Genomic DNA, 27,181 nt, shown 5'->3' on the forward strand with positions numbered 1-27,181 from the left:
GGGGAACAAATAATATGTATGGACGGACATTCTATCACTGAAGCACACTACACAGTTCTACAGAATTCCGCCTTGGTGGCTCCGTATATGGATGAACACAAGAATTTGCTACGCTCCAAACACCCGGAGCGGTCTGATGACTGGATTACACGTGAACAAACCAGGAGTTTCGCCAGCTGGTTGCAGACACGTACCATGCATGACGCCTCTATTGAAGATGACATGTACTTGCTGTCCCAGTTACCATCTTCGAATATAATGACTTTCAAAGGGTACGGGATAAATGGTAATACATTTTACACGATCGCCCAAGATAAGAAGAGCACCAACCAAAACAGTGGTGCCTGCTTTGATGCAGAAACCAAGACGGGAAAGAAACATATTATGATTATATACAGGACATATGGGAACTTGACTATCGACGTGGTTTGAAGGTCCCTTTGTTTCGGTGCAAATGGGTCAATATGACACGAGGCGGGGTAACGGAAGACCCGCAGTACGAAATGACAATAGTGGATCTCAACAATCTTGCGTATGCAGACGAACCATTCGTCCTAGCCAATGATGTGGCACAGGTTTTCTATGTGAAGGACATGTCTACCAAGCCAAGAAAAAGAAAAGATAAGGAAGCGAATGCATCGTACGATGAGCCAAAGCGGCATATAGTTCTTTCTGAGAAGAGAAACATCATGGGAGTGGAAGACAAGACAGACATGTCAGGAGATTATGAAAAGTTTGATGAAATTGCTCCATTCACAGTGAATATTGACCCGAGCATCCCGTTAAATGATGAAGATTTTTCATGGTTACGGCGCAAAGGGACACACGCGAAGAAAAAGTTTCACACCCAAATATCTGGGATGTGATCGGCTTCACTATCATCACTTTCTTGTGTGTTTCACACCCAGGAGGGAATCTCTGTAATAGTTAGGGTAGTTATGTGTTTTGGCATTTGAAACGCGAAGAAATTTTATGTGCAAACAAATTTTTTCATGCCTTTATTGATTTTTTCAGCTAAAAAGACATTTCATTTTTTAAATAACCTAAGTATTACCAAATTGAATATAATGATAAAACACACTAATATTAAACATAATAAAAAAGAATCACTGAAAAATGTATTTTTAAAGTTAAGTTATTCACAAACTAGTGATTCACACAAATTTCAAATAATTCAAAATTTAAACTATTCAAATTTAAAAACTACCGGCACTAACTGAAAGTTTCTAAAAACTATCAAAAATATTCACAAAGAAACTCTCAATACAGCAAAAAAACAACTAAAAATAAATAAAACAAAATAAATAAAGCAGAAAAGAAAAAACTAAATGAAAAAAAGCCCACCTACCGGGCCATAACGGCCTTCATACGACTAGAAACCCAACCTGTTGTTGGGCCAGGATGCAGGCCCGCAAGCCCAATGGGCCCCACAGGGCAGAGTAGCAGAGGTAGGCCCAGAAGGCCTGTTTTAGAGAGGATCTCGAGACAGCAGCGGCGGCGGGGCTTATAAGCATGTGCGAGCGCCCTTCGGCTAGCGAGGTGGGACTAAACTTCTGCGCCCCTCACCTGGTAGCGCACCCCCTTTAGTACCGGGTCGTGGCATCAACCGGTACTAAAGGGGGGAGGGGTCTTTAGTACCGGTTGGAGCCACCAATCGGTACTAAAGGCTGTTTAGTACCGATTGGTGGCTCCAACCGGTACTAAAGGTGCCTTCTATATATACATCACTTCGAAAAATTTCATTCTCCCTCTGTTTCCCCATTGAAGCACCACCCGCCCCGATCGATCGACGTTGTCGCCGTCCCCGTCCCGCGCCGCCCCCGTCGCGCGCCGTTGCCGTCGCCGCCCCCGTCCCCGTCGCCGCCCCCGTCCCCGTCGCCGCCCTCGTCTCCGTCGCCGCCCCGGGCCCGTCCCCGTCACGCCGTCCCCGCGTCGCCGCCCCCGTCATGCCCCGGCCCATCGCCTCGCCGTCGTCGTCGCCCCGCTGTGAGCTCTCCCCCTCTAACCCCTCTCCCTCGCCCCCGGCGGCCACCATGGGCGCCGCCCCTCCCCGAGCCCATACACACACACAAGCATGATGAACACACACACACACATACACATTTCCTTAAGTTAATTAGTATATACGTATTTTGTATGTTTAATTAGTTTAGATTTTTTAGATTATTATTTTTTCACTAGTATATATGTATGAATGCATGTTAGATGGATATAATTAGTGTTTAATTAGTATGCGATTTTTTTATATAATGTTGTTTTTCTATTTTTAATGGATGTATAGAAGTTGTTTTTTCTGTTTTTAGTGTTAGATGCTTAATTAGTATGAAACAACATATAGAATTTTGCCATATGCAATGATAGCATAACTAGTGTTACATTTGCATACAATATTTGTTGTCGACGATGCCCGGCCCGCATCCTCGCCGTCGACCCGTTCGCGATGACGTCCTGCTTCAGAGGACCCATGTCCGGGACTGGGCTCCGCCGGGCTGGCACTAGGAGGTGCTACCTTCAGAGGCGCGACGCTTGGTGAGGAACCCGGCCCCGAGTCCCGCCGTCGACCCTCATCTTCTTTGGTGGCGTTCGCATGGGCCACTTTCGGTGCGGAGGGAGTCGGCCCCGCCGGAGGTGGTACGTCACCGTGTCAGGGAGGAGGACGAGCACGTCCATCGCTACATGGCTGCTATGGACGTCAGGTTCTCCAATACCTGACAGGTTCTTTGGGGAGATCACCCGAGCTATGATCCAGTGATGGTTCCTTCACTTTGGTTGTCCACCGCCTAGATTACTCTCTAGTATTCGATCTTTATTAGCTAGGTAGCTAGCTAGTGATGTATTCGATACATAATATTTGAGATGATTTATTCGAGATTATATATATTATTCGAGACGATGTATTCGAGATTATATCTATTATTCGAGACGACGTATTCGAGATTATATTCGATGATGCTTATTATGTACTATGATTGATTCAGTTTTTCCTTATTAACTGATTGCATCCATGCATTGTAATTTGAATATATTTCTTTTGGATTAGTTAAATAAAACCTATGGCGGACAATACCGGCAGAGAGGGAGAAGAGGCCCTGTTCAATATCATACGCAATCCTCGTGGGCCAGATGATGATCAGAATGAAGAAGATTATGACGGCTCCGAATATCTAAACAACACTGGGGAGGGTGATATGATATTCGATCGTGACGACCGAATTGATGAAGTCATGAACTATGAACATGATGAAGAAAATGTTGATCTTGAAACAACAAAGACCGGCGAGGTATATTTATATAAGCAGGCATCTAGTGATCATCACATGTTTAAATGACTTGAAGATATATATTAACAAATCGATCTTTCTTCTTTCAGCCATCCGGATCGGGCAAATCTTCAGGCAGCAGGACAGTACGAGGCCCGAACAAAAAGTTGAAGGAGGGATAAAGTACAATATCGAGGCCATCAAACCTAATGGCGAACCATTAGCGCCTAATAAGATTGCGGACAAGTTCATTCGTCAGTGCGGAGTTCTTGTGAAGGACCAACTCCCGATCTCCCTTCAAGAATGGAGAGAGCCAGCAAAGCCACGTCCAAGACTTACTTTTGTCGACGTCAGACAAAAACTTCTGCTTTGGGAAACGCTCATGGAACATTTCATCCTACCAGATCATTTCACAGATGCAGATGTGGAGAAAGTCAAGGACGCTGCTCTTAGGAAGATGGCGGTTGCATTCAACAACCACAAGAATCGTGTATGGGACAAGTACGTCAAGGAAGGAAGGAAGACTCCAGTATTCGAGGGAACACTAGAGAAGCAAAGTGCTCATTGGGACGATTTCGTGAAATTCAAGGATTCGGAATTATCTAAGGAACGGTCGAGAATAAACAAGGCCAATGCCGCAAAAAAGGATAAGTTCCATAAGCTGGGGCCAGGTGGCTATGCGGTGGGAATGCCTAAGTGGGATAAGTCTGAGAAAGAGATGGAGGATGCAGGTGTCACTCCAGAAACATTGAGCTGGCCCCCCAGGTGCAGGACTTGGTTCTATGCGCATGGGGGGGGGAGTTGGACCCGAAGACAGGCAAAGTTTCGAAGAAGGCATGTCTGGACGGAGCCGAAGATAACCTACTTGTTGCAATAGAAGAGGCTCGATCGGGGGTGTTCGAGCCCAACAGAGAGAACGACGAGCTTACGCGTGCCCTGGGAAATCCTGAACACCCGGGAAGAACACGAGGCAAGGGCGCTATTCCGTGGTATGAGGGGTTTTCGGACTAGAACGCCGACTACAGAACCCGTGCGAGAAAGAAGATTGCGGATGAGAAGAAGAGGAAGATGGAGGAGGAGCAGAGGAAGCTGGACTATGAACGCCTTCAAGGCCTAGAATCAGCGCACGCGGACTTGGCAGACAAATTCCAGCGGCAGCAGGAGCAGATCGACTCACTTAGCCAGCAAAGGGGGTCTCAGCAGCTGCAGCAGTTAGTGGATGATCCAGCATTGGATAGCACCGTCCCATCCATGCCGAGAAGCAGCGTGGGTTCCGCCCTGGGCGACGCATTACTGGATAGCTACCCAGTGGATGACATCATGGAGAACACTAACTGCGAGCTACACTTCAAAATGAAGAACATATCCATGAAGGTGGAGGACGCCGTTGCTTTTACAAATCCCCCCGAGGCAACCTTCCATTGCAACCCGATTCTAGCGGGCTATGCTCGTGTCTTGGTTGATGAGGTGGTGGACCAATATTCGGGGCTAGAGCTTGACATTCCTGGAGGTGACGAGGAGCACACACTTGGAGAGGCCAACCATCGTATCCTCCTATGGAGAAAGGATTGCATCATCTTTCGAATGCCACCGACACCGCATCATCCGACTCCTCGTCGAAGTCCGCCACTGAGTCAGCAGACTCCTGCTCCTCCAAGTCCACCAACGCGTCAGGCCACTCCTCCTCCAAGTCCGGCACAACTTTAGGCCACTCCTCCTCCTCCAAGTCCGGCAAAGTGTCAGGCCACTCCTCCTCCTCCTCCAACTCAGCCACGTCAGCCGTCTTCGCCGCCTCAGCAATCATGGAAGAGAGACGCCTCAGCTATGGTGCGTAGCGGTACAAGTCGAGGTAGTACTGGAGGTACAGGCGGAGGCAAGCGATTTCAATATGGTCCAAGCAGCCTCGCGCCTCTTCGGCAGAGGCCTTACGACAAGTCCAAGGAGGAAAACACAGCCATATCGAAGGCCGAGGTGGAAGCCCATTTTGCACCGAAACCGCCACCGCCGCCAAAGGAGAAAGTGTCTGAGGCAAAGATTGACCACTTCATTCGTATGGCTAGAGCACCAGCTCCCAAGCTTGTTGACACAGACTATGAGCGCCACCTCAGGAAGTTAAACCGAGCACGTCTACAGAAAGAGGCGAGCTCGAGCTCGAGCAAATCAGCTGGCAAAAGGAATGGTAAAACCGTTCCCCGGCTGGGAGAACAGGCGGCGCAATCAATCCCCCCGCTTGTTGTGCCAACAACACATGAGAGTAGGCGCGCCCAATATTATTGTGGGTAAACCGTTTACGTTTCCGAGCTGGGCGATGTGGTAATAACCGAGGAGCATATAAGGCAGGCTGAAATCCTCAAGATCACTGTTGGACAACTCCTCGACATCGAGCCCATGCCTCCGCTTAGAGAGGAGGAAATAAAATGGAAATATGTCCGGGGCCAACCTTTGGTCGAGCCAGACAAGGTGAAGAAGCTCCCAACGAGAATGTATGAATTGCATCAATGGTACATAGACATTACCAAGATTTCCAATCGAGAGTCCCTCACGGTGAATGTCAAGAAGGATCATTACTACCATGAGAAAGCTATGTCCGTTGAGTATTCAGAACTATTTCAGTTATACAATCAAGACGCACTCGACAAATCTATCGTCAGTTGCTATTGTCTGTAAGTGATTTCTTTCTGTAATTTAAGTCTCAAGCTAGCTGTAGTGATCATTTTGATCAATCATTACCTGTAATTATCCTCATCATATTCTTTTCTGTGGTATTATGCAGGATGAAGATATATGAAATGAAAAAAGGTGGACGCTATGGCATTGGGTTCATTGACCAAAATACCATTAATGAACACACATGGAAATTAGATCCATATTATGAAAAAAGGTGAGAGGAAAGCATGCTAGAGTTCTTCAAGCGCCTCAATACCAATGAAGATATACTACTTCCTTGCAACTTCGAGTGAGTCACACTGTCCTGTACTACAAATTCTGTTTTTGCCTACTAGCTAGCTATATGTTTTTGCTTACATATGCCCGCTTAATTAAGACATGCAAACGTGTGTGCATGCAGATTTCATTGGATCTTGTTAATCATTAAAGTTGATGAAGGAACAGTTGAAGTACTAGACTCACTACTTAAGAAAGCAAGTGACTACACCATCTTGTCTGGGATAGTCAAAAGGTAATTTTAATCATTATTAACTATATCTCGGCCTATTTAGTTCGTCATTTCCTGATATGAACTATTTAATAACCCCTTTATTCATTTTCTTTGTCGGCGGGCAGGGCTTGGGCAAAGTTCATCAGCGTCACTTCAGACCATTGGAAAAAAGCTGAAATGGTATCGACCCAAGGTAAGTAATTAAGTAGTACTAGCTAGCTAGCTGCCATCTCTTTAATTATTATGCTTGATTAATTATTATCTGATCAAATTCCGTTCTCGTAAAGGCCCTGAAGCAGGCGCCGAAGAATAATCTGTGTGTATACTACGTTTGCGAGAACATTCGCATGATGGCGTCCGAAAGGAGCAGATCTCAAAGACAGGAGTGGGTACGTTTGTCAGAACACTATTCACAATTTTTACACCATTATCGATATCTAGTCACACAACTAATACACATGCATATTGATCTCCTTCTTAACAGTTTAAAGAGGTGCGGGAGCAACTCCTACCAGAGGACCGCATAGAAGCACTTCAAGAGGAAATAGCGAGATTTTTGCTCGACCAGGTCATAGATCCCAAAGGAGAATAGTATTACCCGCTACCGCCCCATGAACCACTTCCAATTGTCATCGTGCTCCGAAGGCACCAGTTAGGCTAATGCCACTGGCTCCGAAGGCACCAATTAGGAGAAATTGTATATAGCTACCTAATTGTATACACATATACATGTGTGTATATATGTGTGAATTAATGGTGGTTGTGAGACATTCGATGATATATATATATATATATGATTGGTTCTACTAGAAATTCTATTTATATATATGCATAACGTGTACAATATGTAGCATCGTAAAATACCAACAAACGAAAAAGAATTAAATGGAAAACACAAAATTAAATGAAAAAGAAATCAAAACCCACCCCCAACCTTTTAATACCGGTTGGTGTCACCAACCGGTACTAAAGGGCTCCCTGTCCCCGGAGCTGACTCGTGCCACGTGGTTGCCCTTTAGCACCGGTTCATGCTGAACCGATACTAAAGGGGGGGGACTTTTAGTGCCCACACTTTAGTGCCGGTTACTGAACCGGCACTAAAGGGCCTTACGAACCGGTGCTATTGCCCGGTTCTGCACTAGTGAAAATAACATTAATTCACAAATGGGCAGGATATGGGTATACCCGCGGGTACAAGAGTATACCCGTACCCTACCACTTAACGGGTAGGGTATGAGTACTACTCATGGGTATAAAAGTGTGCCCATACCCTGCCCATGCGGATACGGTACCCACGGGTACCCATACCATGGGTAAAATTGCCATCCTTACATACAACAATGTACAGATGTTGTGATTTTTTTATAAGAAACTTTTGATCTATTCATCATGTCATTGCAGTGTAAAGAAAATAACAATAACAAAAATTTCGTCCATGTCAGTAGACCACCTAACAACGACTACAATCACTCGAGCGAGCCAAAGGCGCACTGCTACCATCACCTCTCCCTCACTAAAGTCGGGTCAAACTTGTTGTGATAGATAGTTAGAAAGTCATCGTGCTAAGGCCCCACAGAAGCAACACGATAAAACAACGACTGTCATCGATGAAGAGAAACATAGATCGTAAAGATCCAACCTGTAGACACATAAACGAAGACGAATAACGACCGGATCCAAACAGATCCACAACATCGATCGAATCCCGCAAGATTCGTCGTAGACACGTCTCCACATGCCATCCAACGAATCGGAACGGGGGTTAGGCGGGGAGAAACTTATTCCATCTTCAGAGAACCACCACCATCTCATCTTCCCAAGCAAGACACAAACTCTAAATGAACTCACAAAAACACCTAAAAACAAAGCAAGATCCATTCCCCCGGCAAGGGCCGGGGGCCACCACGACACCATGGCCCTAGGGGCTAAGGCCACTAGAGACAAGGTGGATCGGTGGCAACACCGGCGGTGGGGGTAGAGGAACCCTAGCTTTTTATGGGATGCGGCAGCTGTGAGATTGTACGGAGATTGTATCAATTAATTCGTTAGCAATTATCCAAAGCATAGAAGAATTTCTTTATTCAAAATTTCTTATCCGGTTCGTTTGGAGTCATATGATTAAAAATTAGCACTGGTATATGATTCTTTTCCTTATTATGACTCATTTGCACTATTTTTTGATGTACGAAAATTTCATCCACTCCAAGCTTTGGAAAGAAGAATTCTAGATTCTCAAAAAAAGAAAAGAATTATACACTTTGGGCTCGACCCCGAGACTCGAACCAGACCGAACCATGTAGTACCGACCGAGCCAAAGCCCGACCCGTTGCGCTCCCTTTTTGTACTACGTTTTGCCTCCCACCTCCATGAAACCCTAGGTCGTCAGACAATGGACAACCACGACGCTCCCAAGCGCAAGCGCGGCCGCAAGCCGAAGCCGCCGGCCGCCGCCGCCGCCCCCGACAACGGCACCCACGACTCCGCCCCCTCGCCCAAGCCCAAGCGCGGCCGCAAGCCCAAGCCGCCGCCCGCCGCCTCCCCTGACAACGACCACCCCTCGTCCCCCCTCGCCGCCGCCGCCGACACCCCGGAGCCAGGTTCCTCCTCCGGAACCCGCGGCCACCGCAAGTCCCGACGCGGCCGCCACGAGCTCCCGTCAGATGCCGACGCCGCCCTCCGCGCCCCCCCATCCCGCGCGCCCAAGGGGGCGGCCAACATGAAGGTGGAGGTCCCGGCGGTGGAGCCGTTGCGGTGGGAGCAGGTGGCGAAGGTGATGCCGTCCATGGACGCCGTGGTAAAGGTTTTCTGCGTGCACACGGAGCCGAACTTCTCAATGCCATGGCAGCGCAAGAGGCAGTACAGCTCCAGCAGCAGCGGCTTCATCATTGGGGGCCGCAGGGTGCTCACCAACGCCCATTCCGTCGAGCACTACACCCAAGTCAAGCTCAAGAAGCGCGGCTCAGACACCAAGTACCTCGCCACCGTCCTTGCCATCGGCAACGAATGCGACATTGGTATGCATGCCCATACCCGCCCCTTTTACCTGTTTTAGCCCGCGAAATGCTATGAACTTGACAAACCTATAAGAGTTCTCTGCTTGTGCTTGTGAATCATCTGTTATGATGGCATGTGGGTCTCTTGCACTGTCTAAGGAATGCCAATGTTTGTGGTATTAGGTCGTCTAATTTAGTACACCATTATGTGCTTTTGCAATTACAGAAATGCAGTATGCACCGCAGAGCTGGCAAAATTCGACTTTTGTGGAACAGGCAGATTATTTATGCTTTGTTCTCTGCAAATCGGAACATGCTTATGCCAGAAAAGGTGATCTTGTTTAATGTTGTGAACTCTGTATGTGTACTCTAAAAAGAAAGGTGGGAGAGAGCCACTGTTTTGGTGGATTTGGATCATAATATTGTTTTCAAACAGGGGTCAATCTAGACTAAACTGGCTGATGCTGTCATGTACTTGAGCAGTGCAATCCCATATGATTAGTTTTAGCAGCCAGGGATTTTGATTGTCATAAACATACTGGTGTTCTCAGAAACTGCTTGGATATGTGGATTATTGTGAGTATTTTCTTGAAAAATGGAGGGCATAATACAACAGAAGTAGTATGGAGACACATGGTGGGTAAGTAGGATGACTTTACAAACATTAAAGGGCAACAAGCTAGACTGGACTAAGCATTCATGCAGTCATTGTCAAATTTGCACCTTTTTCTAACAAACAAAGTTATCGATTAATGAACTCAAGGAGCAACTTTCTTACATGATCTGATAATCACAACCGACCTTTCCAATTTTCCATTTCAGCAATGTTAACCGTTGATGACGATGAATTCTGGAAAGGAGTTCTGCCGCTGGAGTTTGGATTGCTGCCAGCACTTCAGGATGCTGTCACTGTTGTTGGTTACCCTATTGGAGGAGATACAATTTCTGTGACAAGTGGTGTAGTATCTAGGATAGAAATACTCTCATATGTTCATGGTTCTACAGAACTTCTTGGACTACAGGTATATTTTTCCAGACAATGTGCATGCTTTAGTTGTCTTTCTTTTTCTGTATGTTGTTTTTGTAATCATGGAATTATAATTAGCCCTCTCTATGAACATCTGTAACCTTGGTTGTTACTTATGAACAGATAGATGCAGCTATAAATTCAGGAAACTCTGGCGGCCCTGCTTTTAATGATCAGGGAAAATGCGTTGGTATAGCTTTTCAATCTCTTAAACACGAAGATGCAGAAAACATAGGTTATGTTATACCCACCCCGGTTATTAAGCACTTCATTCAAGACTATGAGAAATCTGGAGAGTACACAGGTAATTCTTATTCTGTTGTTGCTTATATATGCTGTAAGTTCTGTAAACCATGTTTAAGGTGTATCTTGATGGTGCATGAATGAAAAGGGTTTATGCTGGAACATCTTATGCAGACATATATGTAAATATATTTTGATTTTTTTAATATTTGCAAAAGCAGTCTGTTTATTTTAATAACTTTGTCTTAGTCTCACTTTCTTCTGTGAGTTCTATCAGCTTCCATGTAATTATCATTGCAAAAGGACTGGTGTGATTGTTATCCTTATCAGTTATAAGTTCCTCATTCGACAGGCATGGTCTAGAATTTTCAGTGTTGACCATAAATTACAGAGGAACAAACTTTTATTCCAGGGAAACAGTGTCTTAACCGTATTATGGGATTCAAGTAAACTTTGAAGCCATATTTTGAACACTATGTAGTATGCACAATTGGTGTTTTTAACACTGTAGAATGTAACCTCTTGAGGTGTGAATGTGATGTAATTTATTCATTGTTGGTTAGCACTGTCAAATGTTTGCTAAAAACTGTTAGTTTCGCAAATAATTCACTAATACAGGGGGACATATGATTTTTTTTCCACTGGAAATGTCCCTCTTTTGTTTCGATACACTTCCTTTAGGCTCGTTTTTTAGTTTTGCGGTTGATGTCAGTCAAAGTGGCGAGATAGGTTTGTCCAACATTGAGATGCTAGTTTTTGACCCAAATGACTAAAGTAACCTAGCAGATGTGGCTGGGACTAGTGGAGACAGACCGAGTAGTGCCCTTTCCATTTTCATTTACATATTTTATTAGCCAAATACAGACGGGAATATGACATTGTTGGATGTTACATGATTAATTGATTATAAATAGAAATTGAACATTTATTTATCTAATGCATTCAGATGCGAGCATCCTATAAAATACTCTGCTTATAGGCAAGAATATAAAATTACCAACTAGATGAGGTAGAGCTTGTTTGGTTTGTTTTGTTCCCAATGAAGTGCCTGCTTGGCTAAACTGGTGTTACAAAACCTGGTGGTCAAATTGGCTTCACTGTTTTCAGCCACGTTTGGCTCCACAATGAACTTAAGAGCCAAAGTCGAAGGAGCTTACCGGAATCATAGGGAAGTCTGGTGAATGTTAGGTAAAACTTTGTCTGTCAGGGGCATGGAACTTAAGCAGCCCCTTAGTTCTTCCTTTGACATTGTTTGTGTTCACCTGGAAATTATTCTTATGCACTGCATGTCATCACAGGTGCTCCTGGTGCACATTGTACATGCATTGCCTGTATGAGTAGCTTAAAAGATATTTTAAATTCAATGCTGAACAGAGTGTTGTACCCTATACAGTCTAGTGTTTTTTTTTCTCTTATAACCTCGTCAATCTTTTGATGGATGAAGGGCTTGCTTTTGTTTTGATGGATGGAGGGCTTGCTTTTGTTTAAAAAAAACGTTCTGTGCTAATTAGGTCTCTTTTATTAATATCCAGGTTATAATTGGTAATCTGGTATGTGTTTTCAACATGTATAATCTTCTTTGTTTTGCATCCAACTGGCTTACCTTTTGCCTGCATTCTCCTGCCAGGTTTCCCTATACTTGGGATAGAATGGCAGAAAATGGAAAATCCTGATCTCCGTAAGGCAATGGGAATGAAATCTGACCAAAAGGGTGTTCGTATCAGAAGAATTGAACCAACTGCTCCTGAATCTGGATGCATGCAACCTTCTGATATTATTCTTAGCTTTGATGGTATTGACATCGCCAACGATGGCACAGGTTTGTTATAGCTTCTGTCATAGTTTATACATGTATCTACGTATTATCATGCATTGTTGATCACTTCATGTCACATATTCTATTTTATCTGCTTTAGACTTTAGTGGCTGTAACTTCCAGTTCTGGCTATAGGTTGTACTACTCATTTCAATGAAATACAAAGTGTTTGTTTTAAGTAGGGTCATCGAATGAAACTCTCTTATGACCATAAATAATGCCATTCCTTCTGTGCATATAACACTATATACGGTCTAAAACTTTGAGATGGGTCAATTTTGTGTTGAAAATGAATTCCACATCACTAGTATTAGCCATCTGATACCACTCATTACTACTTCCCCAGTTGATTTGCGTAAATATCACTAGTCTGATCACTGTTGTTTTATGCAAATACACCTGTCAGATAATATATAAGAAGTCCACCTTTTGGCCCCAAACTCGTCAAAAGTTCATTTTTAACACCCGGACTATAAGACTCCCAGATTTGCTACCTCAAACTCCGAAATCCTCCTGTTTTTCACCCTCAGGTGGTTTTGCAAGTGATATTGGCTGATGTGGATGCCATGTGTCCACCGCAGCACTGCCGTGCCATTCCCATGTCACGGTGTTTCTGTTATTGATCTTGTTGACCAATGTTTCTTCCATTCCTTGCATTTTTTGTGGAAGCTTTTTATCTGAATGGTGGAGTTTGTTTTAGACTGTTTTCTGTTGTAGTGTTTGTTTTATTTATGGTAGTGGCATGCATGTCACCGAAGATTACTTGTGAGACCAGCCAAGGGTGAAAAGCAGACGGTTTCAATAGTTTGAGGTTGCAATTCAAACAGTTTTAGATTTTATGGTAGAGAAGATATCTCTTGCCAAAGTTCAGGTTGGAAAGTAGTTTTTTCTGATGGATTTTTAAGCAGTAATAAGAATACCGGAGTAAGTATACTCGGACGTTTTCATTCGATTAAAATACACAATTGCATGTTTCCCAGATAAAGTCCTGCTTATTAGTCAAGGAAAATGCTTCCACTTGCTTACTTTTCTTTTTCTTGGTCACCCAGTTCCATTCAGGCATGGAGAGCGCATTGGCTTCAGTTACCTAGTTTCACAGAAGTATACTGGTGAGAAGGCACGTGTCAAAGTTCTCCGGAGTTCAAAAATTCATGAATTCAACATAAAGCTATCAATCCACAAAAAGCTCATTCCAGCTCATATAAAGGGCAGGCCACCGTCATACTACATTGTTGCAGGCTTTGTTTTTATGGTCGTATCTGTTCCATATCTTCGATCCGAGGTATGTCGTCTTTGCCCTCTCTCCTCTGCCCTAGGCATGAAATAGTAACCAAAATATTATATTCTTATTTGGTTGTCTCCGTAGATACACTTCAGGGGAAGTACTGCTTTACAGAAGATATCCTTAATTTTGGAATTTTGTTAAAAAAATCTTTGAAAGTTGCCATCTTGTTTTGTTTTGAGAACATAAAAATAATTATGTACATGTTTATTCTGTATGTGCACTAAGCTTTGACAACTGTTTGTGTCTTTTCCTAATGTAGCAAATTGCCATGTATGCTTGTCATGCTTGAACAATAAACATGATGTCATGGTTGCACCGACTACTCCCTCCGTCCGAAAATACTTGTTGGAGAAATGAATGTATCTAGATGTATTTTAGTTCATCCATTCTAGATACTCCCTCCGACAAGTATTTCTGGACGGAGGGAGTATTTTGTTTTTTCTCTGTATGCAATAAGTATTGTCACCAGAACGACATGTTGCTTGTCCCAAGTTGTTTTTAAGTGTTTGGCATGGTAGCCTGGAAGGACTATACTTTGATTTTGAATGCACACTGCTATATGTCTTGTTTTTAAGTGTTTGTCATGGTAACCTGGAAGCACTATACTTTGAATTTTGAATGCACACTGCTAATATGTCCATGTCACCCATAATTGTGCCTGAATCCTATTTCACTTAAAAAAATTATGGTAGCAATTTTGATTGTATAACTAACTAGAATGCTTGATGATCAGTATGGAAAAGATTACGAATTTGATGCCCCCGTCAAGTTGTTGGACAAGCATTTACATGCAATGGCGCAATCACCTGATGAGCAGCTTGTGGTGGTCTCACAGGTCTGTGAAGCCCTTTCTATTAACCACCGGCTATGAAAGTTTTCATGCTATGTGGCACAAGCCCATCCATCTTGCTTTGCGTTAAAGTTTGATAGAATTACCATTTGATACCAATTTTATGATCTTGTAGGTGCTTGTGGCAGATATCAATATTGGTTATGAAGAACTTGTCAATACTCAGGTAGTTATGGGTGATCTCCATGTGGATATTCCTAGTTTGAGTTTCAATTTTTCAAAGTTTTGTCTACATATGCAGTTCAAGAACTAAATTGGTGTGTCTGTACTCACATGAAGTATTATTGTCCTGCTGCACTAATTAATCCTTAGCATTCTTTCTATGCCAGTTTCTCTTGCATGCCAGTTAAACTCTTACTCTGAATATTTGTATAATTTTAACATGTAAGCATTAAGATTGGACATGAGAAAATGGTATGAACATGGTTGTTGTTGTCTCAAAAGCACCAACATATTTTTGGAAGTTCTGCTAGTATAACAAGAATTAGCAGCCAAGATAAGAGGAATGTTGTTCTTTCTGAAGTGGAATGATTGAACGCGTGTCTTTCAGAGGCAAAATTGTAGCATTGGTACTAAATTTAGTGAACCTTTAAGACATTCTTAGTTTACATACCATTCTCCAAGGCATGTAGTAAACTTAACACTCTTTTTTTAGCAGTGCATAATAATGTGCCCTTATTATCATCTGCCTTTTTTGTTATCAATATAGGTGCGTGCGTTCAATGGGAAACCAGTAAATAATTTGAAGCAGCTGGCGACCATGGTGGAAGATTGCAATGAGGAGTTCTTAAAATTTGACATGGATTACGACCAGGTAGTTAAATTGCCACCTATTTATAACGTTCTGTTGAATGTCAAGTTGGAAGTAACCGTCGGATGATTTGGCAGGTTGTCGTTCTCGAGACGAAAACAGCTAGGGCTGCTACTCAGGACATTCTAACAACACACTGCATACCTTCAGCGATGTCAGATGACCTGAAGGCCTGAGTAAAAGCACGGTGGTTGCCGATACAATCCCAGTTGGCACACAATCCCGGTTGGCTTATACAATGCCAAGTGCACGAGAAACCCCTCTGCAGCAATGAGTGCTGCTGAAGTTTTGGACGTGGAAGAGCATTATGGTTCAGCAAAAAAGGCGAATGGTGGCCAACATCGCTCGCATCCTCACTGGCTAAGGTTGAAAATGCACGCGGCACCGAGCAACCGAGAAACCTGTAGAATAGCAGCAATCGAAGTTTTGTTCTCATTTGATTTATTGAATGAATACCTGGAAACTCGTTGCATTTGCGTACCCGTATCCGTATCGTCATGTTTGCCGTGATGTATTCACTTTAAACCTCTGCAATCTTTTACTCAGCTAGCGATACTTTTTTATCGTACCAATTATTTGCTTTTCTGGAGTACTCATGTGTCTTTTTCTACCAAAGTTTTGTTTTGGTGGTTGTCGTGCCTGTTGCTTGTAAAGAGAGCCTGCCTTCGAGCACAAGTGACAGGTCTGGTGCAGTTTTGGACCCTCGTCGACGGCGATGCGTGTTTTTGACGAGCCTTTTTCCTTGGTCATCCCTTCCCGTGGAAGCAAATCCGCCGTACCTACTTGCCATGATTCTGGTAGGTGTCCTGTATGATTCCCATCCCTTTCGTTCCAGAGTTGCGTCGATCCAGTCTGTGCAAATGTTTGGCAGTGAACGAAATGCTTCATCACAACAGCTGGTATCCATACATACGGGACAGATATAGTGCAATTTTGTCCTGCAAAGAATCTGACCAAAAATAGCCCTTGGCCACTGTTTCCCTTTTCCATGACAATAGACAAATTTACTCCCTTTTTAGAACTCCGGCACAAAATAAATTGGATCCATTTTCTTTCATAAATGACCCACTTTGCATAACGTCTCGGGCTGAGGCGTCATATGCTAGATAAGGGCATCTTCAAGGGAGACCTGTAAACCTCTAACGTGGCGCCCTAGGTGCCCAGAGCGCCATGACCCCTAGCCCCGGGAGCCATGGCGCACCGGGTTAGGACATCATGCTATCTGTCATGGCGCTCTAGCTTTGGGTGTGATGCGAGTAGATCATTTTATTAACTACTTTTGAATTGGGTTATTTTCCACTATTTTTTTTTAAAAAAAGGTTAGGCTTGTCCATTTTCACCCCTTCCCTGCAGGAGTGCGTAGAAACTTTTGTTCCCAACACACGGGATATTAGGCTAACTTCACCGCGCGACCCATCCTGTCCGCACACGTCCGTTTGGGGTAAAATGAACGAACCAGACGGCCCAGCGCGTGAGTGCAAACGGACTTTTGTCCGTTTTCTGTTCACTTTTGACCCATCCCGGGCCCAAATTTACGCCGCTTTTGGGGTGAAACGGACAGCACGCGGACGCTCGGGCCGTCTGCGCGTGTCCTCCCCTGGCCGGCCGGTCAGTGGCACGGGGACGCCTTTTTCTATCCGTCCCCTCCCTCGCGCCGGCCGCACCCCCTCCACTCTTCCCCACTTTTTCCCTCGTCGCCGCTGCCATTGCAGCTGTGCCACTCGGACGCGCGGTCGCCCAGCCCCTTCCCCTCGGTGCCCCGAGCTACCCAACCACAGCCACCTGATTTGCGCGCCCGCCGACCGGATTTGCGGCGGATCCGGTCGGTCTTGAGCTCGCCCGGCTGTGGGAGGCCGCGCCGCGCCATGGACTGGCCAGGCACCGGGCCGGAAGGCCCTGGCAGGGCCGCAAGGCCACATGCAGGCAGTGGCTCGTCCTCTAGCCGCTCGGATCTACACCGTCGGTAGTCCGCCGGCAGATACCCGAATGGCGGTCGGCCGGGCTCAGTGCTAGCCCAAAAGCTCGTCGGTGTACCGTTGCCACTCATTAAGTGCGACCACTGCCCAAAGAAGGTCGTGCGCCGCGTGTCCACAACGCCGGAACATCCCGGATGGGTGTTCATCAAGTGCTTAAACGATGGGGTATGTGGTCTGTACTGTGTTCAAAAAAAAATGATGGGGTATGTGCTCTTTTGAGCTTCGGTTTGTGCTCTAGATTTGACTAGTTGTGCTAACTTCAAATTTTATTGTGTAGCATGGATGCAAGTTTTGATATTGGGAAGAAGAGTACATCGATATATTGATAGAACGCAATTTAGTAGATGTTCGTGCACTTTTAACTACATAGAGGCTGTAGATGAGACAAGTGCACTTGTTGCTAGATTAGAGGCTAGACACGAGACTAGATGCGAGGAAACAACCTCTACTTTTTTAGACTCGAAGAAGAAAGAAGCACGCAAGATCGAGCCTTCTCCGCAGATCAACAATGAATGCATCGAGAATGCACTAATCCAACTTACAGGAGCTGTTATGGAAGTTGGATATCTTCTAAAATGTATTCTTATGGTTCTTGTTTTTTTTGGTTTTACTTTTTTAGTCAAAATGTGATGATGTATTCCCATGTATCAAAAATGAATGATGAATTTTTTTAAGGCCTTGCAAAGAAAAAAGTACGCGGACATGATGCGGCCGGGATGCGTCCGCGCGTTGGGCCGTCTGCCACCGCATCTCAGAAACATTCCGGATACGACGCCATTGCCCTATTCAAACGGACATAATTCGGATAAAACGGACGTCGGGCCGCTCGGTGGAGTTGGCCTTAGGAGCTTCGACGGTGTGACTGAGAGGTGGTGGTGGCAGCACCGCGGCCTGCCACAGCACCATGCCCGTTTGATGGGCAGGGACATCACATGGCATGCCAAAGCAGGCGTACGTGCGCGCCGGCGGCATGTGACGCTGCTGCCAAACGCGCACCGCCACCGGCCACCGGCCACGACGGACGCACGTACCTGTCCTGCAGCCGTTGCCATGCATGCGGTTGCAGTCAAATTAGGCGCCGACCACGGCGGAGCTACGTGCAGCCTCACATGCAATGCGAGACATGGACACCATACTTGTGATTGAAAAACATCTATGGTTGGATTGCAAGATTTGCCCAAATATCAAAGATCTCCAGGCCGAGTTTATTTGACACGACATGAATGTCACGTCGCAGCTGTTTATTGAGTAAAAATTAAGTAGTATTTCTTCCGTAAACAAATATAAAAGCGTTTAGAGTAGTATTAAGAGGTACCGAGTGTGCTTCTCTATTAACCATGCCATGAATAGACGATCTTGAAAGAACTATTTCGTGAAAAAAAAAGACCCACACGAGGCAGCACAACTCATAATCAGTAACATAATCCAGCATCATAAAATGCTGCTACAACATCGGTAGACCCCATTCAGCAAGGCCACGAGAGGATCCGGGCCAGATCAAGTAGGCCACAGCATATGAAACAGAGCGCGGCACCAGCACGCAAACTTGCAAAAATAAAAAAGGAGACGAGAGAGAGAGAGAGAGAGGCGGTCTGAGAGGCTAGATAGAGAGAGTGGAGAAGGGTGTGACGGTGACCTCCCTCTTCAACCTCCCTTTGCCAAGAAGCCACCACGGCACGATACACAACCAAGAGCAAACCAACCACTCACTCACTTCTCAGCTCCCCCATTCCTCTGCTCTGCTAGACTCTGCTACCGCTTCAGTTGGTTCTCCTTCCATTTTGTCGAGTTAGCCGGCATGGCGTCCAGCGCCTCCCGGTTCATCAAGTGCGTGACGGTCGGCGACGGCGCCGTCGGCAAGACCTGCATGCTCATCTGCTACACCAGCAACAAGTTCCCCACCGTAATGCCCACACCCTCCCATCTCTCTCTCCGTCTTCCGGGTACAAATTTCGGGCTCTCTTGGGTTCCAGGAAACACCAGCTGCTGGGCTCAGGATTTCCCCCATTTGCATCCTGGTCCGGTTTGATGGATTCGCCCTTGCCCGTTCTTGAACCCGACCGAGGACCCTCGTCCAGTGTCTCTTGCCTACTTGTTTGTGTATACAATTTTGAAATCGCTGCTAAAATTTCACCTCCGGGAGTAAATATTTTGAACCTCTGTTTTGCTCGTGCTGGGCCTTTTTATTACAGGACTATGTGCCCACCGTGTTCGACAACTTCAGCGCGAACGTGGTGGTGGACGGCACCACCGTGAACCTGGGCCTCTGGGACACTGCAGGTTATTTACTTATCCATGCTGCCTGTTTTGTTTCGCTGCTCCACATTTGCAGTTTCCTTCCATGTCTTGTATATATAGTTATTACATCACTCTGTGAAAGCTGCCACAGGATTTTATTGGTGGTCTTATTGTGTGGAGCTCAATTTGTCCACAGGGCAGGAGGATTACAACAGACTGAGACCGCTGAGCTACCGGGGAGCCGACGTCTTCGTGCTCGCCTTCTCGCTCGTCAGCCGCGCCAGCTACGAGAACATCATGAAGAAGGTGCGTATCTATTATTCCACACTACTAGTAGTAGTTCTATACCATCTTGGATCGACGATGGTTTAGCTATTCATTCAGTTGGTTCGTTTTATCCCGTGCTTGTTTATTTTCTCTTTCAGTGGCTACCGGAGCTTCAGCACCATGCACCCAGCGTGCCGATAGTGCTGGTTGGTACAAAATATGGTGAGTTGTGTGACTGCTGTCAAGGGAAGCACTTTTTCCATTTGGCTGCATATTTGTCCGTGATGTTTGGTTTGTACGTTGCTGCCTTGTTGGTAGTGGCTAGGATCTTGTTTGTCTTTTCATTGTTGGAAATACTATGCTTGCCTTCCTTGTGATGTTTCCTGGACTATGGTCAGACTAGTTATTGCGGTATATGTTTAAATGCTACCAAAAGTAAAGGATAAATGGTACTAGTGCATGATTGGAGCAAATGAATATGTTACTCAGTTCGTTGCCAGGTTCAGCAATTAGTGGCCCAGATGATAGTTTCTTATGGATCACTTCTTGCTTGAGAAGAGGGATTGCTTTCTCCTTCCATCGCACTTTGCGAATGGGTTGGCGTAAGAAAATAGTATCTATTTTTTCAAATAAAAAAGAAGAAGAAAAAACTGTTGAAGTGATAGCTTCTAGGACTGTAATACGAAGCAAGGAAAACAATCTGGATTTCTGTTATCCATTTTTGCTCCTGCTGAGATTTTGAAAATCTTGGAATGCCGCCATTTGAATTCAAATCCAAAATTCGAGCAACTTCATAATATACCACCCAGATGAGTTGACTGTCAGGGCGTCAAGTCTCAAGTGGTTGCTCAAAGGATGAGTTTCCCCCCTACGCTGATTTCCTTTCCATATATGCCCGTCAAGCGGTAGCACTTAAAGATGCTTGTGCAGTGTTAATATTGTGACACATAGGCTGATTGATCAGGCAAGATAAACTCTTGTTAAACACCTGAACTTGTTTCCTGCAAATACTATGGAAATCACACAGAAACTATTTGTTGTTTTTAAAATACAGTACCTGCAATCATATATTGCAAGCCTTTTAATACATCTCATATAATTTTAGTTTTGACCATCATATAATTTTTGTCAATCATTATATTGCCTACATACAGATCTCCGCGAAGACAAACAATACTTACTTGACCACCCTGGCGTGGTGCCTGTTACTACAGCTCAGGTACTATCCCCGGTCCCCATACACCATGGTTACCTGAAGGCCGGAAAATGTTTACCGTTGGCCACTATGTGAAATGAGGATACTCCATCATCTCAATGTTTCTTTACTCTTCTTTCCACCCTTACCTCGTAGGGGGAGGAACTCCGCAAGCACATCGGCGCAACCTGTTACGTCGAATGCAGCTCAAAGACACAGCAGGTTAGTTTCTTGTGGTTGCTCTCTGAAGGCTTACATAAACCCCTGTTACATTTTGGATGCATCCTCTTTAAATTCTGGATTGGATTATTGTGCAGAATGTAAAAGCTGTGTTTGATGCTGCCATCAAGGTAGTGATCAAGCCTCCAACAAAGCAGAGGGAACGGAGGAAGAAGAAAGCACGACAAGGATGTGCATCATTGTGAGTAAATATAACTTTGCTGTTGTTGTTTGCTCGCTCCGCCTTTTTTATGACCGCGCTTATAAAGCTTTTGTTGCCTTTTTCTTAATACCGCTGAAAGATTTTTATTTTCAGTCAGCATGTATGATTGCTAATATTTTTAGAAAAACTAGATGATACCCCGCGCGTTGCTGCGAGATATTAGTATGCAAAATTGTTAAGATTCATGAGGTGCATTGTTGGAGTGTACATAAGATATGAAAAAGGAAATGGATTTTATCACTGTAGTAGGATCTTTGTGAGGTTGCGCAATCTACAATTGTAAAATGTATAAAGAGAAGGTTTTTTGCAAATGATTCTTTTTCATATATAGATGCTGACCCATAAGAAAATAATTTACTTGTCTGGCGATGATCCGAAGTTTATTGTACTACAAAATAATTCAATTTCATCCTCAAAAAATAATAATTCAATTTCATACATACAAATTATTTTGCTATGCATAATTTGTTGCAAAGAGACATCGCTCCAGATCTCAGAATATAAGTACCTCTAGAATAAACGACTGGTACAGTAAAATAAATTTACTGGCCAGAAAGACAACCTGTTCATCATACCGAAAAATACGCATGTCTGTATGCCGCTTCAATTTTTGCTTGCGGCAGTTTGACACCTATTTATGTTACTGTTAATGAGCTATTGGTTAGCTGATAGAAAAGAGAGATGAGCTTAATACATGATTGTACGACGAATATAACCATATATTGTAGGAATAAGACACTTGGTAGTGTGTCTGTTCAGATTTAGTGACGCGAGGAAAACTTTTGAAATTGCACACTTCTTGGATGTACGCATCACACTTAGAAATGGCAAAGGAAAAGAAAGTATATACTTGCAAGATGGATAGAGGACATATCAAGAAAAGAGAAACCAGAAATTGTTCATGTGGTTCTAATTAAATTGATAGATGAGAATCTATAAGATAAATATATAGATCAAAAAATAATTGAACTCCTTCAGTTCCAGCATTGCAAATAATGAACTGCTACATTAACTAAAAGACTTGCTTACTAACTACGGAAAAGTCTCAAAAGAATTATCAAATGGTTGTTCAGAAATAGATAGATATCATACCACAGCATTGAAGATTTCAGGGGACCTCATGAACCCAACTAACCTATTAAGATGCATACGCTTGTAGCAGTTTTCAGAAGCAGCCAGTGGGGTTGGATGCCATGACCTCATTGAACAGCGAAACCCTGTGAAGTACTTTTCCGGACATCAATTTTGCCAAATCTTGTAAACAGAAGGGTTCGGCAAGATAACCAAATGATGAAGCTCCAGATAAAAGAAGCATCAAATTAATCTAGTATCTAGTATATAACTTATATGGTAAATTCCTGGTACATGTTCAGTTGGTACCTCGTCAATCGTCCTGTTTACATGGTTCTTCCTTCACCTTCCAGCACTTGCTGACTGACATCTTTATCACAGCCAGGATGTCCCTCAAGGATCAGGCAACATATTTTTTAATGTTTCTGTTAAGTCCTCAACCAAAAAACACATCCGTTAATCTCCCCTTGCTCCAGGCTCCAGGAAGAAGTAAGGTGATCAATAAATCAGACGCGGGGCAGGAGCTAGAATCTCTTACATGGAATCATTCTGACCTATTCCTCCTAGGCGCCGAGTTGAACTCTGGGAGGCAAGACTGGCCAAGGACCCATAGTATATATAGCAAGTAAGAGTCGCCAAGCCACCCACAATGAATCGGGGAGCAGTTGCATCGATTATTTCTGCAATGGGAGGTGGAGGAGTAAGATTTGGTGGAGAACGTGCAGACTGCAGAGGGAGAGGTGTTTCATATAGGGGGGAGAGTAAATTCCGTGGAGAAGATGAGTAGCAGTCGTGGGGAAGATTCGGTCAGTTAAATATAGAACTGAAGGTGAGAAAATTAGGGCCGATTAATCCTGTCGTTTCATATGCATGTGTGGCTGCCGTTTCATTGTCGTGAGTGGAGAGCCTGTTGATCATGGCGGCAACAAACGGAAGAGAGAGCGACAGCGAGCGGACTTGCAGTAAGGAAAGATGGAAGTCTGATCGATCGACCCTAATGCAGTTACTGGCCAATTTATTGGACCGGGCAGCCCATTAAAAAAAATGCCTAGTTGTCAACGGCTGCAAACAAACGCATGACATGGCTGCATGTTAGACAAACGGACGTACGTGTGGCGACCTTGCTGAGTTGGAGTAGCTGTATGTTAAGATAAATTAGTTAGTGGGGATAAATTTCTTAGGTATATAGGATTCTGCAATTGCTAAATGCACTGCTCACTTTTTTAGGTTGTGCATGTTCACCCGCCATTTGGTAAAACTGATCCTTTATCGATACCTAACAGAAGTAGGACGAGTTCATAGAATAGACCACTCTTGAATGTCTAGTAAAGCCCTGTAGTGGACTCTGAACTCCCATGGTCTGGACCCATGCGCCCCATTTTAAAACTTATTTGTGAAATTAAGGAATAAGGAACACAATGCGAATCGGTTTCCTGAACATACCGTGCACAAAATCACTTGTAAAGACTGAAGCATTTTTCGTTACGGTTGCAGGGGTGTCCTGTCTAGAAGGAGACTGGCATGCTTCAAGTGATCAAAGGCCTTCCATGGTGATCAGGGAGTTATTTGCGGCAGCTTGTGTACTCCCTCTGTAAACTTGTTAAGACGTTTTTAGGTCACTAAAGTAGTGTCCTAAAACGCCTTATGAAAGTTTACAGAGGTGGTAGTTTTTTTATGTCATGTTTTGCACTTTGCAGTGTGTGTATATCTCATGTTTTGCAATCAGCCAATCAACTACTGGAGGTAGCTAGATTACTTTGGTGCATTGGTGCTTGTAACAAATTTAGGAATGTTTTGGTACAGCTTGAGCAATGCCGGGATCTTCCTTTCATCATTCCAAAAGAATCGCTTCCTTCTCGTGATACCGAATGTATCTTGTGATTCAGGAGTATAATTATGTTCTTTTTGCTGATACTACTACGTATCAACTTCGATCTGGGTTGGTGGCTCACAAAGTCACAATGCAACACACAGTGAACAAACAAATACAGGGTGGCCGTCTGGACGCATCATCATGGCCTTGGTCACGTCCATCACTCCCAAGAACCTCTGGCTCCCGCTCGCCTCCCTCGCCCTCCGCATCTCTTCTCTCTGCACTCGCCTCAGCTCCCACCCGGCTCCCTCCAAGGCGACCTCACCTTCCTCCGACGGCCGGCCGCGTCCTGTTGCGGTAGCCGCCGTCGAACCACGAGCCGTGCTCGAACTGGCTCGGCGTGTAGGTGCGCACGAGCGTGACGAGGCCGGGCTTGCACTCTCGGCACCGGGCGATGCCCTCGAGCGCCGCCCGGACGACGCGTCGGACTCCGTCGGTGACGCCGAAGTCCGTGAGGTTGGAGGCGGCGCCGCGGCAGCCGGCGCACCCGACGCGGCGGCCGTCTTCCAGGAAATAGTTGACGCGCAAGAACCAGTTACCGCCCGAGAGGACGGCGTAGTCCAGCTCCGGCGGGCGGCTCCGCCAGACGGCGTCGAGCCTGTCGAGGTGGATGTCGAAGGAGTCGGTGGGCTTCCCGTCGGTACCGACGGCCGGGTCGGCGTGCGCGAAGAACCGTGTCGTGAGCGCCATGAGCGCGAAGTCGTGCGCGGGGAAGTGCCATGCCCGGACATTGTCGGACGCGTCGGCGTGTACGTCCGTGGGAGCCTCGGCCTGCATGCATGACGATTAAGCCAACCAACTGAGACTCCACTGAACGTCGGTGAGATCTTGGAATGTTTATTGTCAATGAGTGCATGTGAATGCGTACCTGAGACAAGAGGCAGAGAAGAGACTCCATCTGGTTGCGCGCCAGCGACTCGCCGACCAAGGCGAGCCGCTTGCCGCGGACGACGCCGAGGAACCTCGCCGGTGCGAACCGCGGTAGCTCGCACCCGGCTGGTCGCCAACGCCAGTAGAAGTCGCGTGGATCCTTGCCGTATTTCTGGCAATTTTTGGAGTCGGGGATGGTTGGGAACGTCAGGTTACTGTAGATCGGGCCATGTGGTTCACTTATCCATCTGCCCGCCTACACGTCCCATTTCTTCCCGACTGTATTCCCACCACGCCTAAGAATGAACTAGAGGCTGACGCGCGCTTCGCCGCGCAGGATAAATTCTTGTGATCGGTTGTTTTGTTTGGATTTTAGCTGTGTTGGCTTGTATTTTAGTTATGTTCTAGCGGTATTTTCTTTCGTTCGCATATCTTGTGTTGTGTTGCTGTTAGAGACAAATTTGTGCTAAGAGAAGAGTGAAGTTGTTTGGTGTGTGTTTGTGGTGTATTTACATGTTTCGACCTTTGTGTCAGCTTTTGTTGGTTGTTTGAGCCTCTTGGGAGCTCCTATGCCATGCTAAAACCGTCAATTTGTTGCTATAACGCTCACATGGGCCACCCCATGAAGTTCTCGCTTGCTCAACTTGGCTCCCTTCTCCTCTCATCCGCTTAACTTCTTTTTCCGCTCGCCCAACTGCTAGCTCTGTAAAATTGGTTATCCTTTTTTATATTTGAAAGTGTTAATTTAATTAAAAGATGTTCAAGGATTTTAAAAATATTGTAAACCTAAAAACCATTGATTTTGGAAAACGTTCATCAATTTAAAATATATTCATGGATTTTAAAAAATATTCATAAATTGAAAATGTTTGCATATTTATTTAATAACTATTAATGAATCTGAACATAATGTGAATTAAAAATGTTGTTTAATGTTCACAAATTTGAATAAACACTCATGAATTAAAATGGGGGGAAAATAGTAGAAGGAATAAAACTAAATAGCACACAACTTTGCAGGCAGTGCACTCAGGGACCCCACAACCTCCAAAGCACCACAACGCTTCAAATCATGGGTGCTTAAGTAACTCTATAGATTTAAGGTGGTAAACTGATGACCAAAGCTTAATTACGCGTACATTTCTACTTTCTGGATTACCTACCTTGTCTTGGGTCGAACCGAGCGTTGTCCAATGGAGCCTCGACGTCGACGGCATGCCGACCAGGATCAGCAGAAGAGCCGGCAAAGCAATGAGGCAGATGGCAAGCGGCGCGGCTCTCTTCACCGTGACCCATGGCCTGTCCTTTTCCTGCTCAAGCTTGTTTGTGCAAAGACCAACAATGGTCTCTGGGCTCGTTGTTCCTTTAATGCTGCTGATTTGTGATTTCTTCTCAGCAGGGATGATGACCAGGAGATAATATATCTGGATAAATTTTAGGGAGGACGAGTGTAAACGGAGAAACACGGCAGTAAATGCATGCGTTCTATGTTTTCTCAGTGGAGTTGGAGAAGCGCCATGAGCCCATGACTTGCCCACCTTCCTTTTCCTTTGTACCATTAAGCGAAGCAACAATTAATTCCTCCTTATTCATTAGAAGTCTCCCGAACTGTAGTTTTTTTGCTTATTTTCAGGTAGAACACATGCTTAAACCGGGTCTTTAGTGAATGCCGCTTCTCTAAACAAACATGCTTGAAATGATGCTGCTTCCTCCAAAAAATTTATTAAGTGTATTTGCTTTTATGTGAATTTTTATTGTGTGTATTTCTTTTTTAGGTGAATTCTGAATTCTTAGGTGCATTTCCTTT

At 44.8% G+C, this 27,181-nt stretch overlaps 2 protein-coding genes and 1 pseudogene across 2 annotated transcripts; 2 read left to right on the forward strand and 1 right to left on the reverse strand.

The window, feature by feature from the left end:
- The first annotated feature begins 8,755 nt into the window (after positions 1-8,755).
- LOC125519917 (protease Do-like 9) lies at positions 8,756-16,031 on the forward strand. The gene is made up of 9 exons (XM_048684695.1): positions 8,756-9,431; positions 10,233-10,432; positions 10,561-10,741; positions 12,308-12,499; positions 13,546-13,778; positions 14,515-14,616; positions 14,747-14,797; positions 15,341-15,445; positions 15,520-16,031. Exons 1-9 carry the CDS (start codon positions 8,807-8,809, stop codon positions 15,616-15,618), a joined length of 1,788 nt encoding a protein of 595 aa, XP_048540652.1. The 5' UTR covers positions 8,756-8,806; the 3' UTR covers positions 15,619-16,031.
- A 2,984-nt stretch (positions 16,032-19,015) lies between these two features.
- On the forward strand, positions 19,016-24,465 carry LOC125522572 (rac-like GTP-binding protein 4). Its single transcript, XM_048687624.1, has 8 exons — positions 19,016-19,321; positions 19,611-19,698; positions 19,853-19,962; positions 20,082-20,145; positions 21,078-21,142; positions 21,275-21,340; positions 21,436-21,539; positions 24,126-24,465. Exons 1-8 carry the CDS (start codon positions 19,217-19,219, stop codon positions 24,163-24,165), a joined length of 642 nt encoding a protein of 213 aa, XP_048543581.1. The 5' UTR covers positions 19,016-19,216; the 3' UTR covers positions 24,166-24,465.
- On the reverse strand, positions 24,408-26,933 carry LOC125518575 (annotated as a pseudogene).
- Positions 26,934-27,181: the final 248 nt, after the last annotated feature.

This window comes from Triticum urartu, chromosome 7, assembly GCF_003073215.2.
Source record: "Triticum urartu cultivar G1812 chromosome 7, Tu2.1, whole genome shotgun sequence".
NCBI lineage: Eukaryota > Viridiplantae > Streptophyta > Magnoliopsida > Poales > Poaceae > Triticum > Triticum urartu.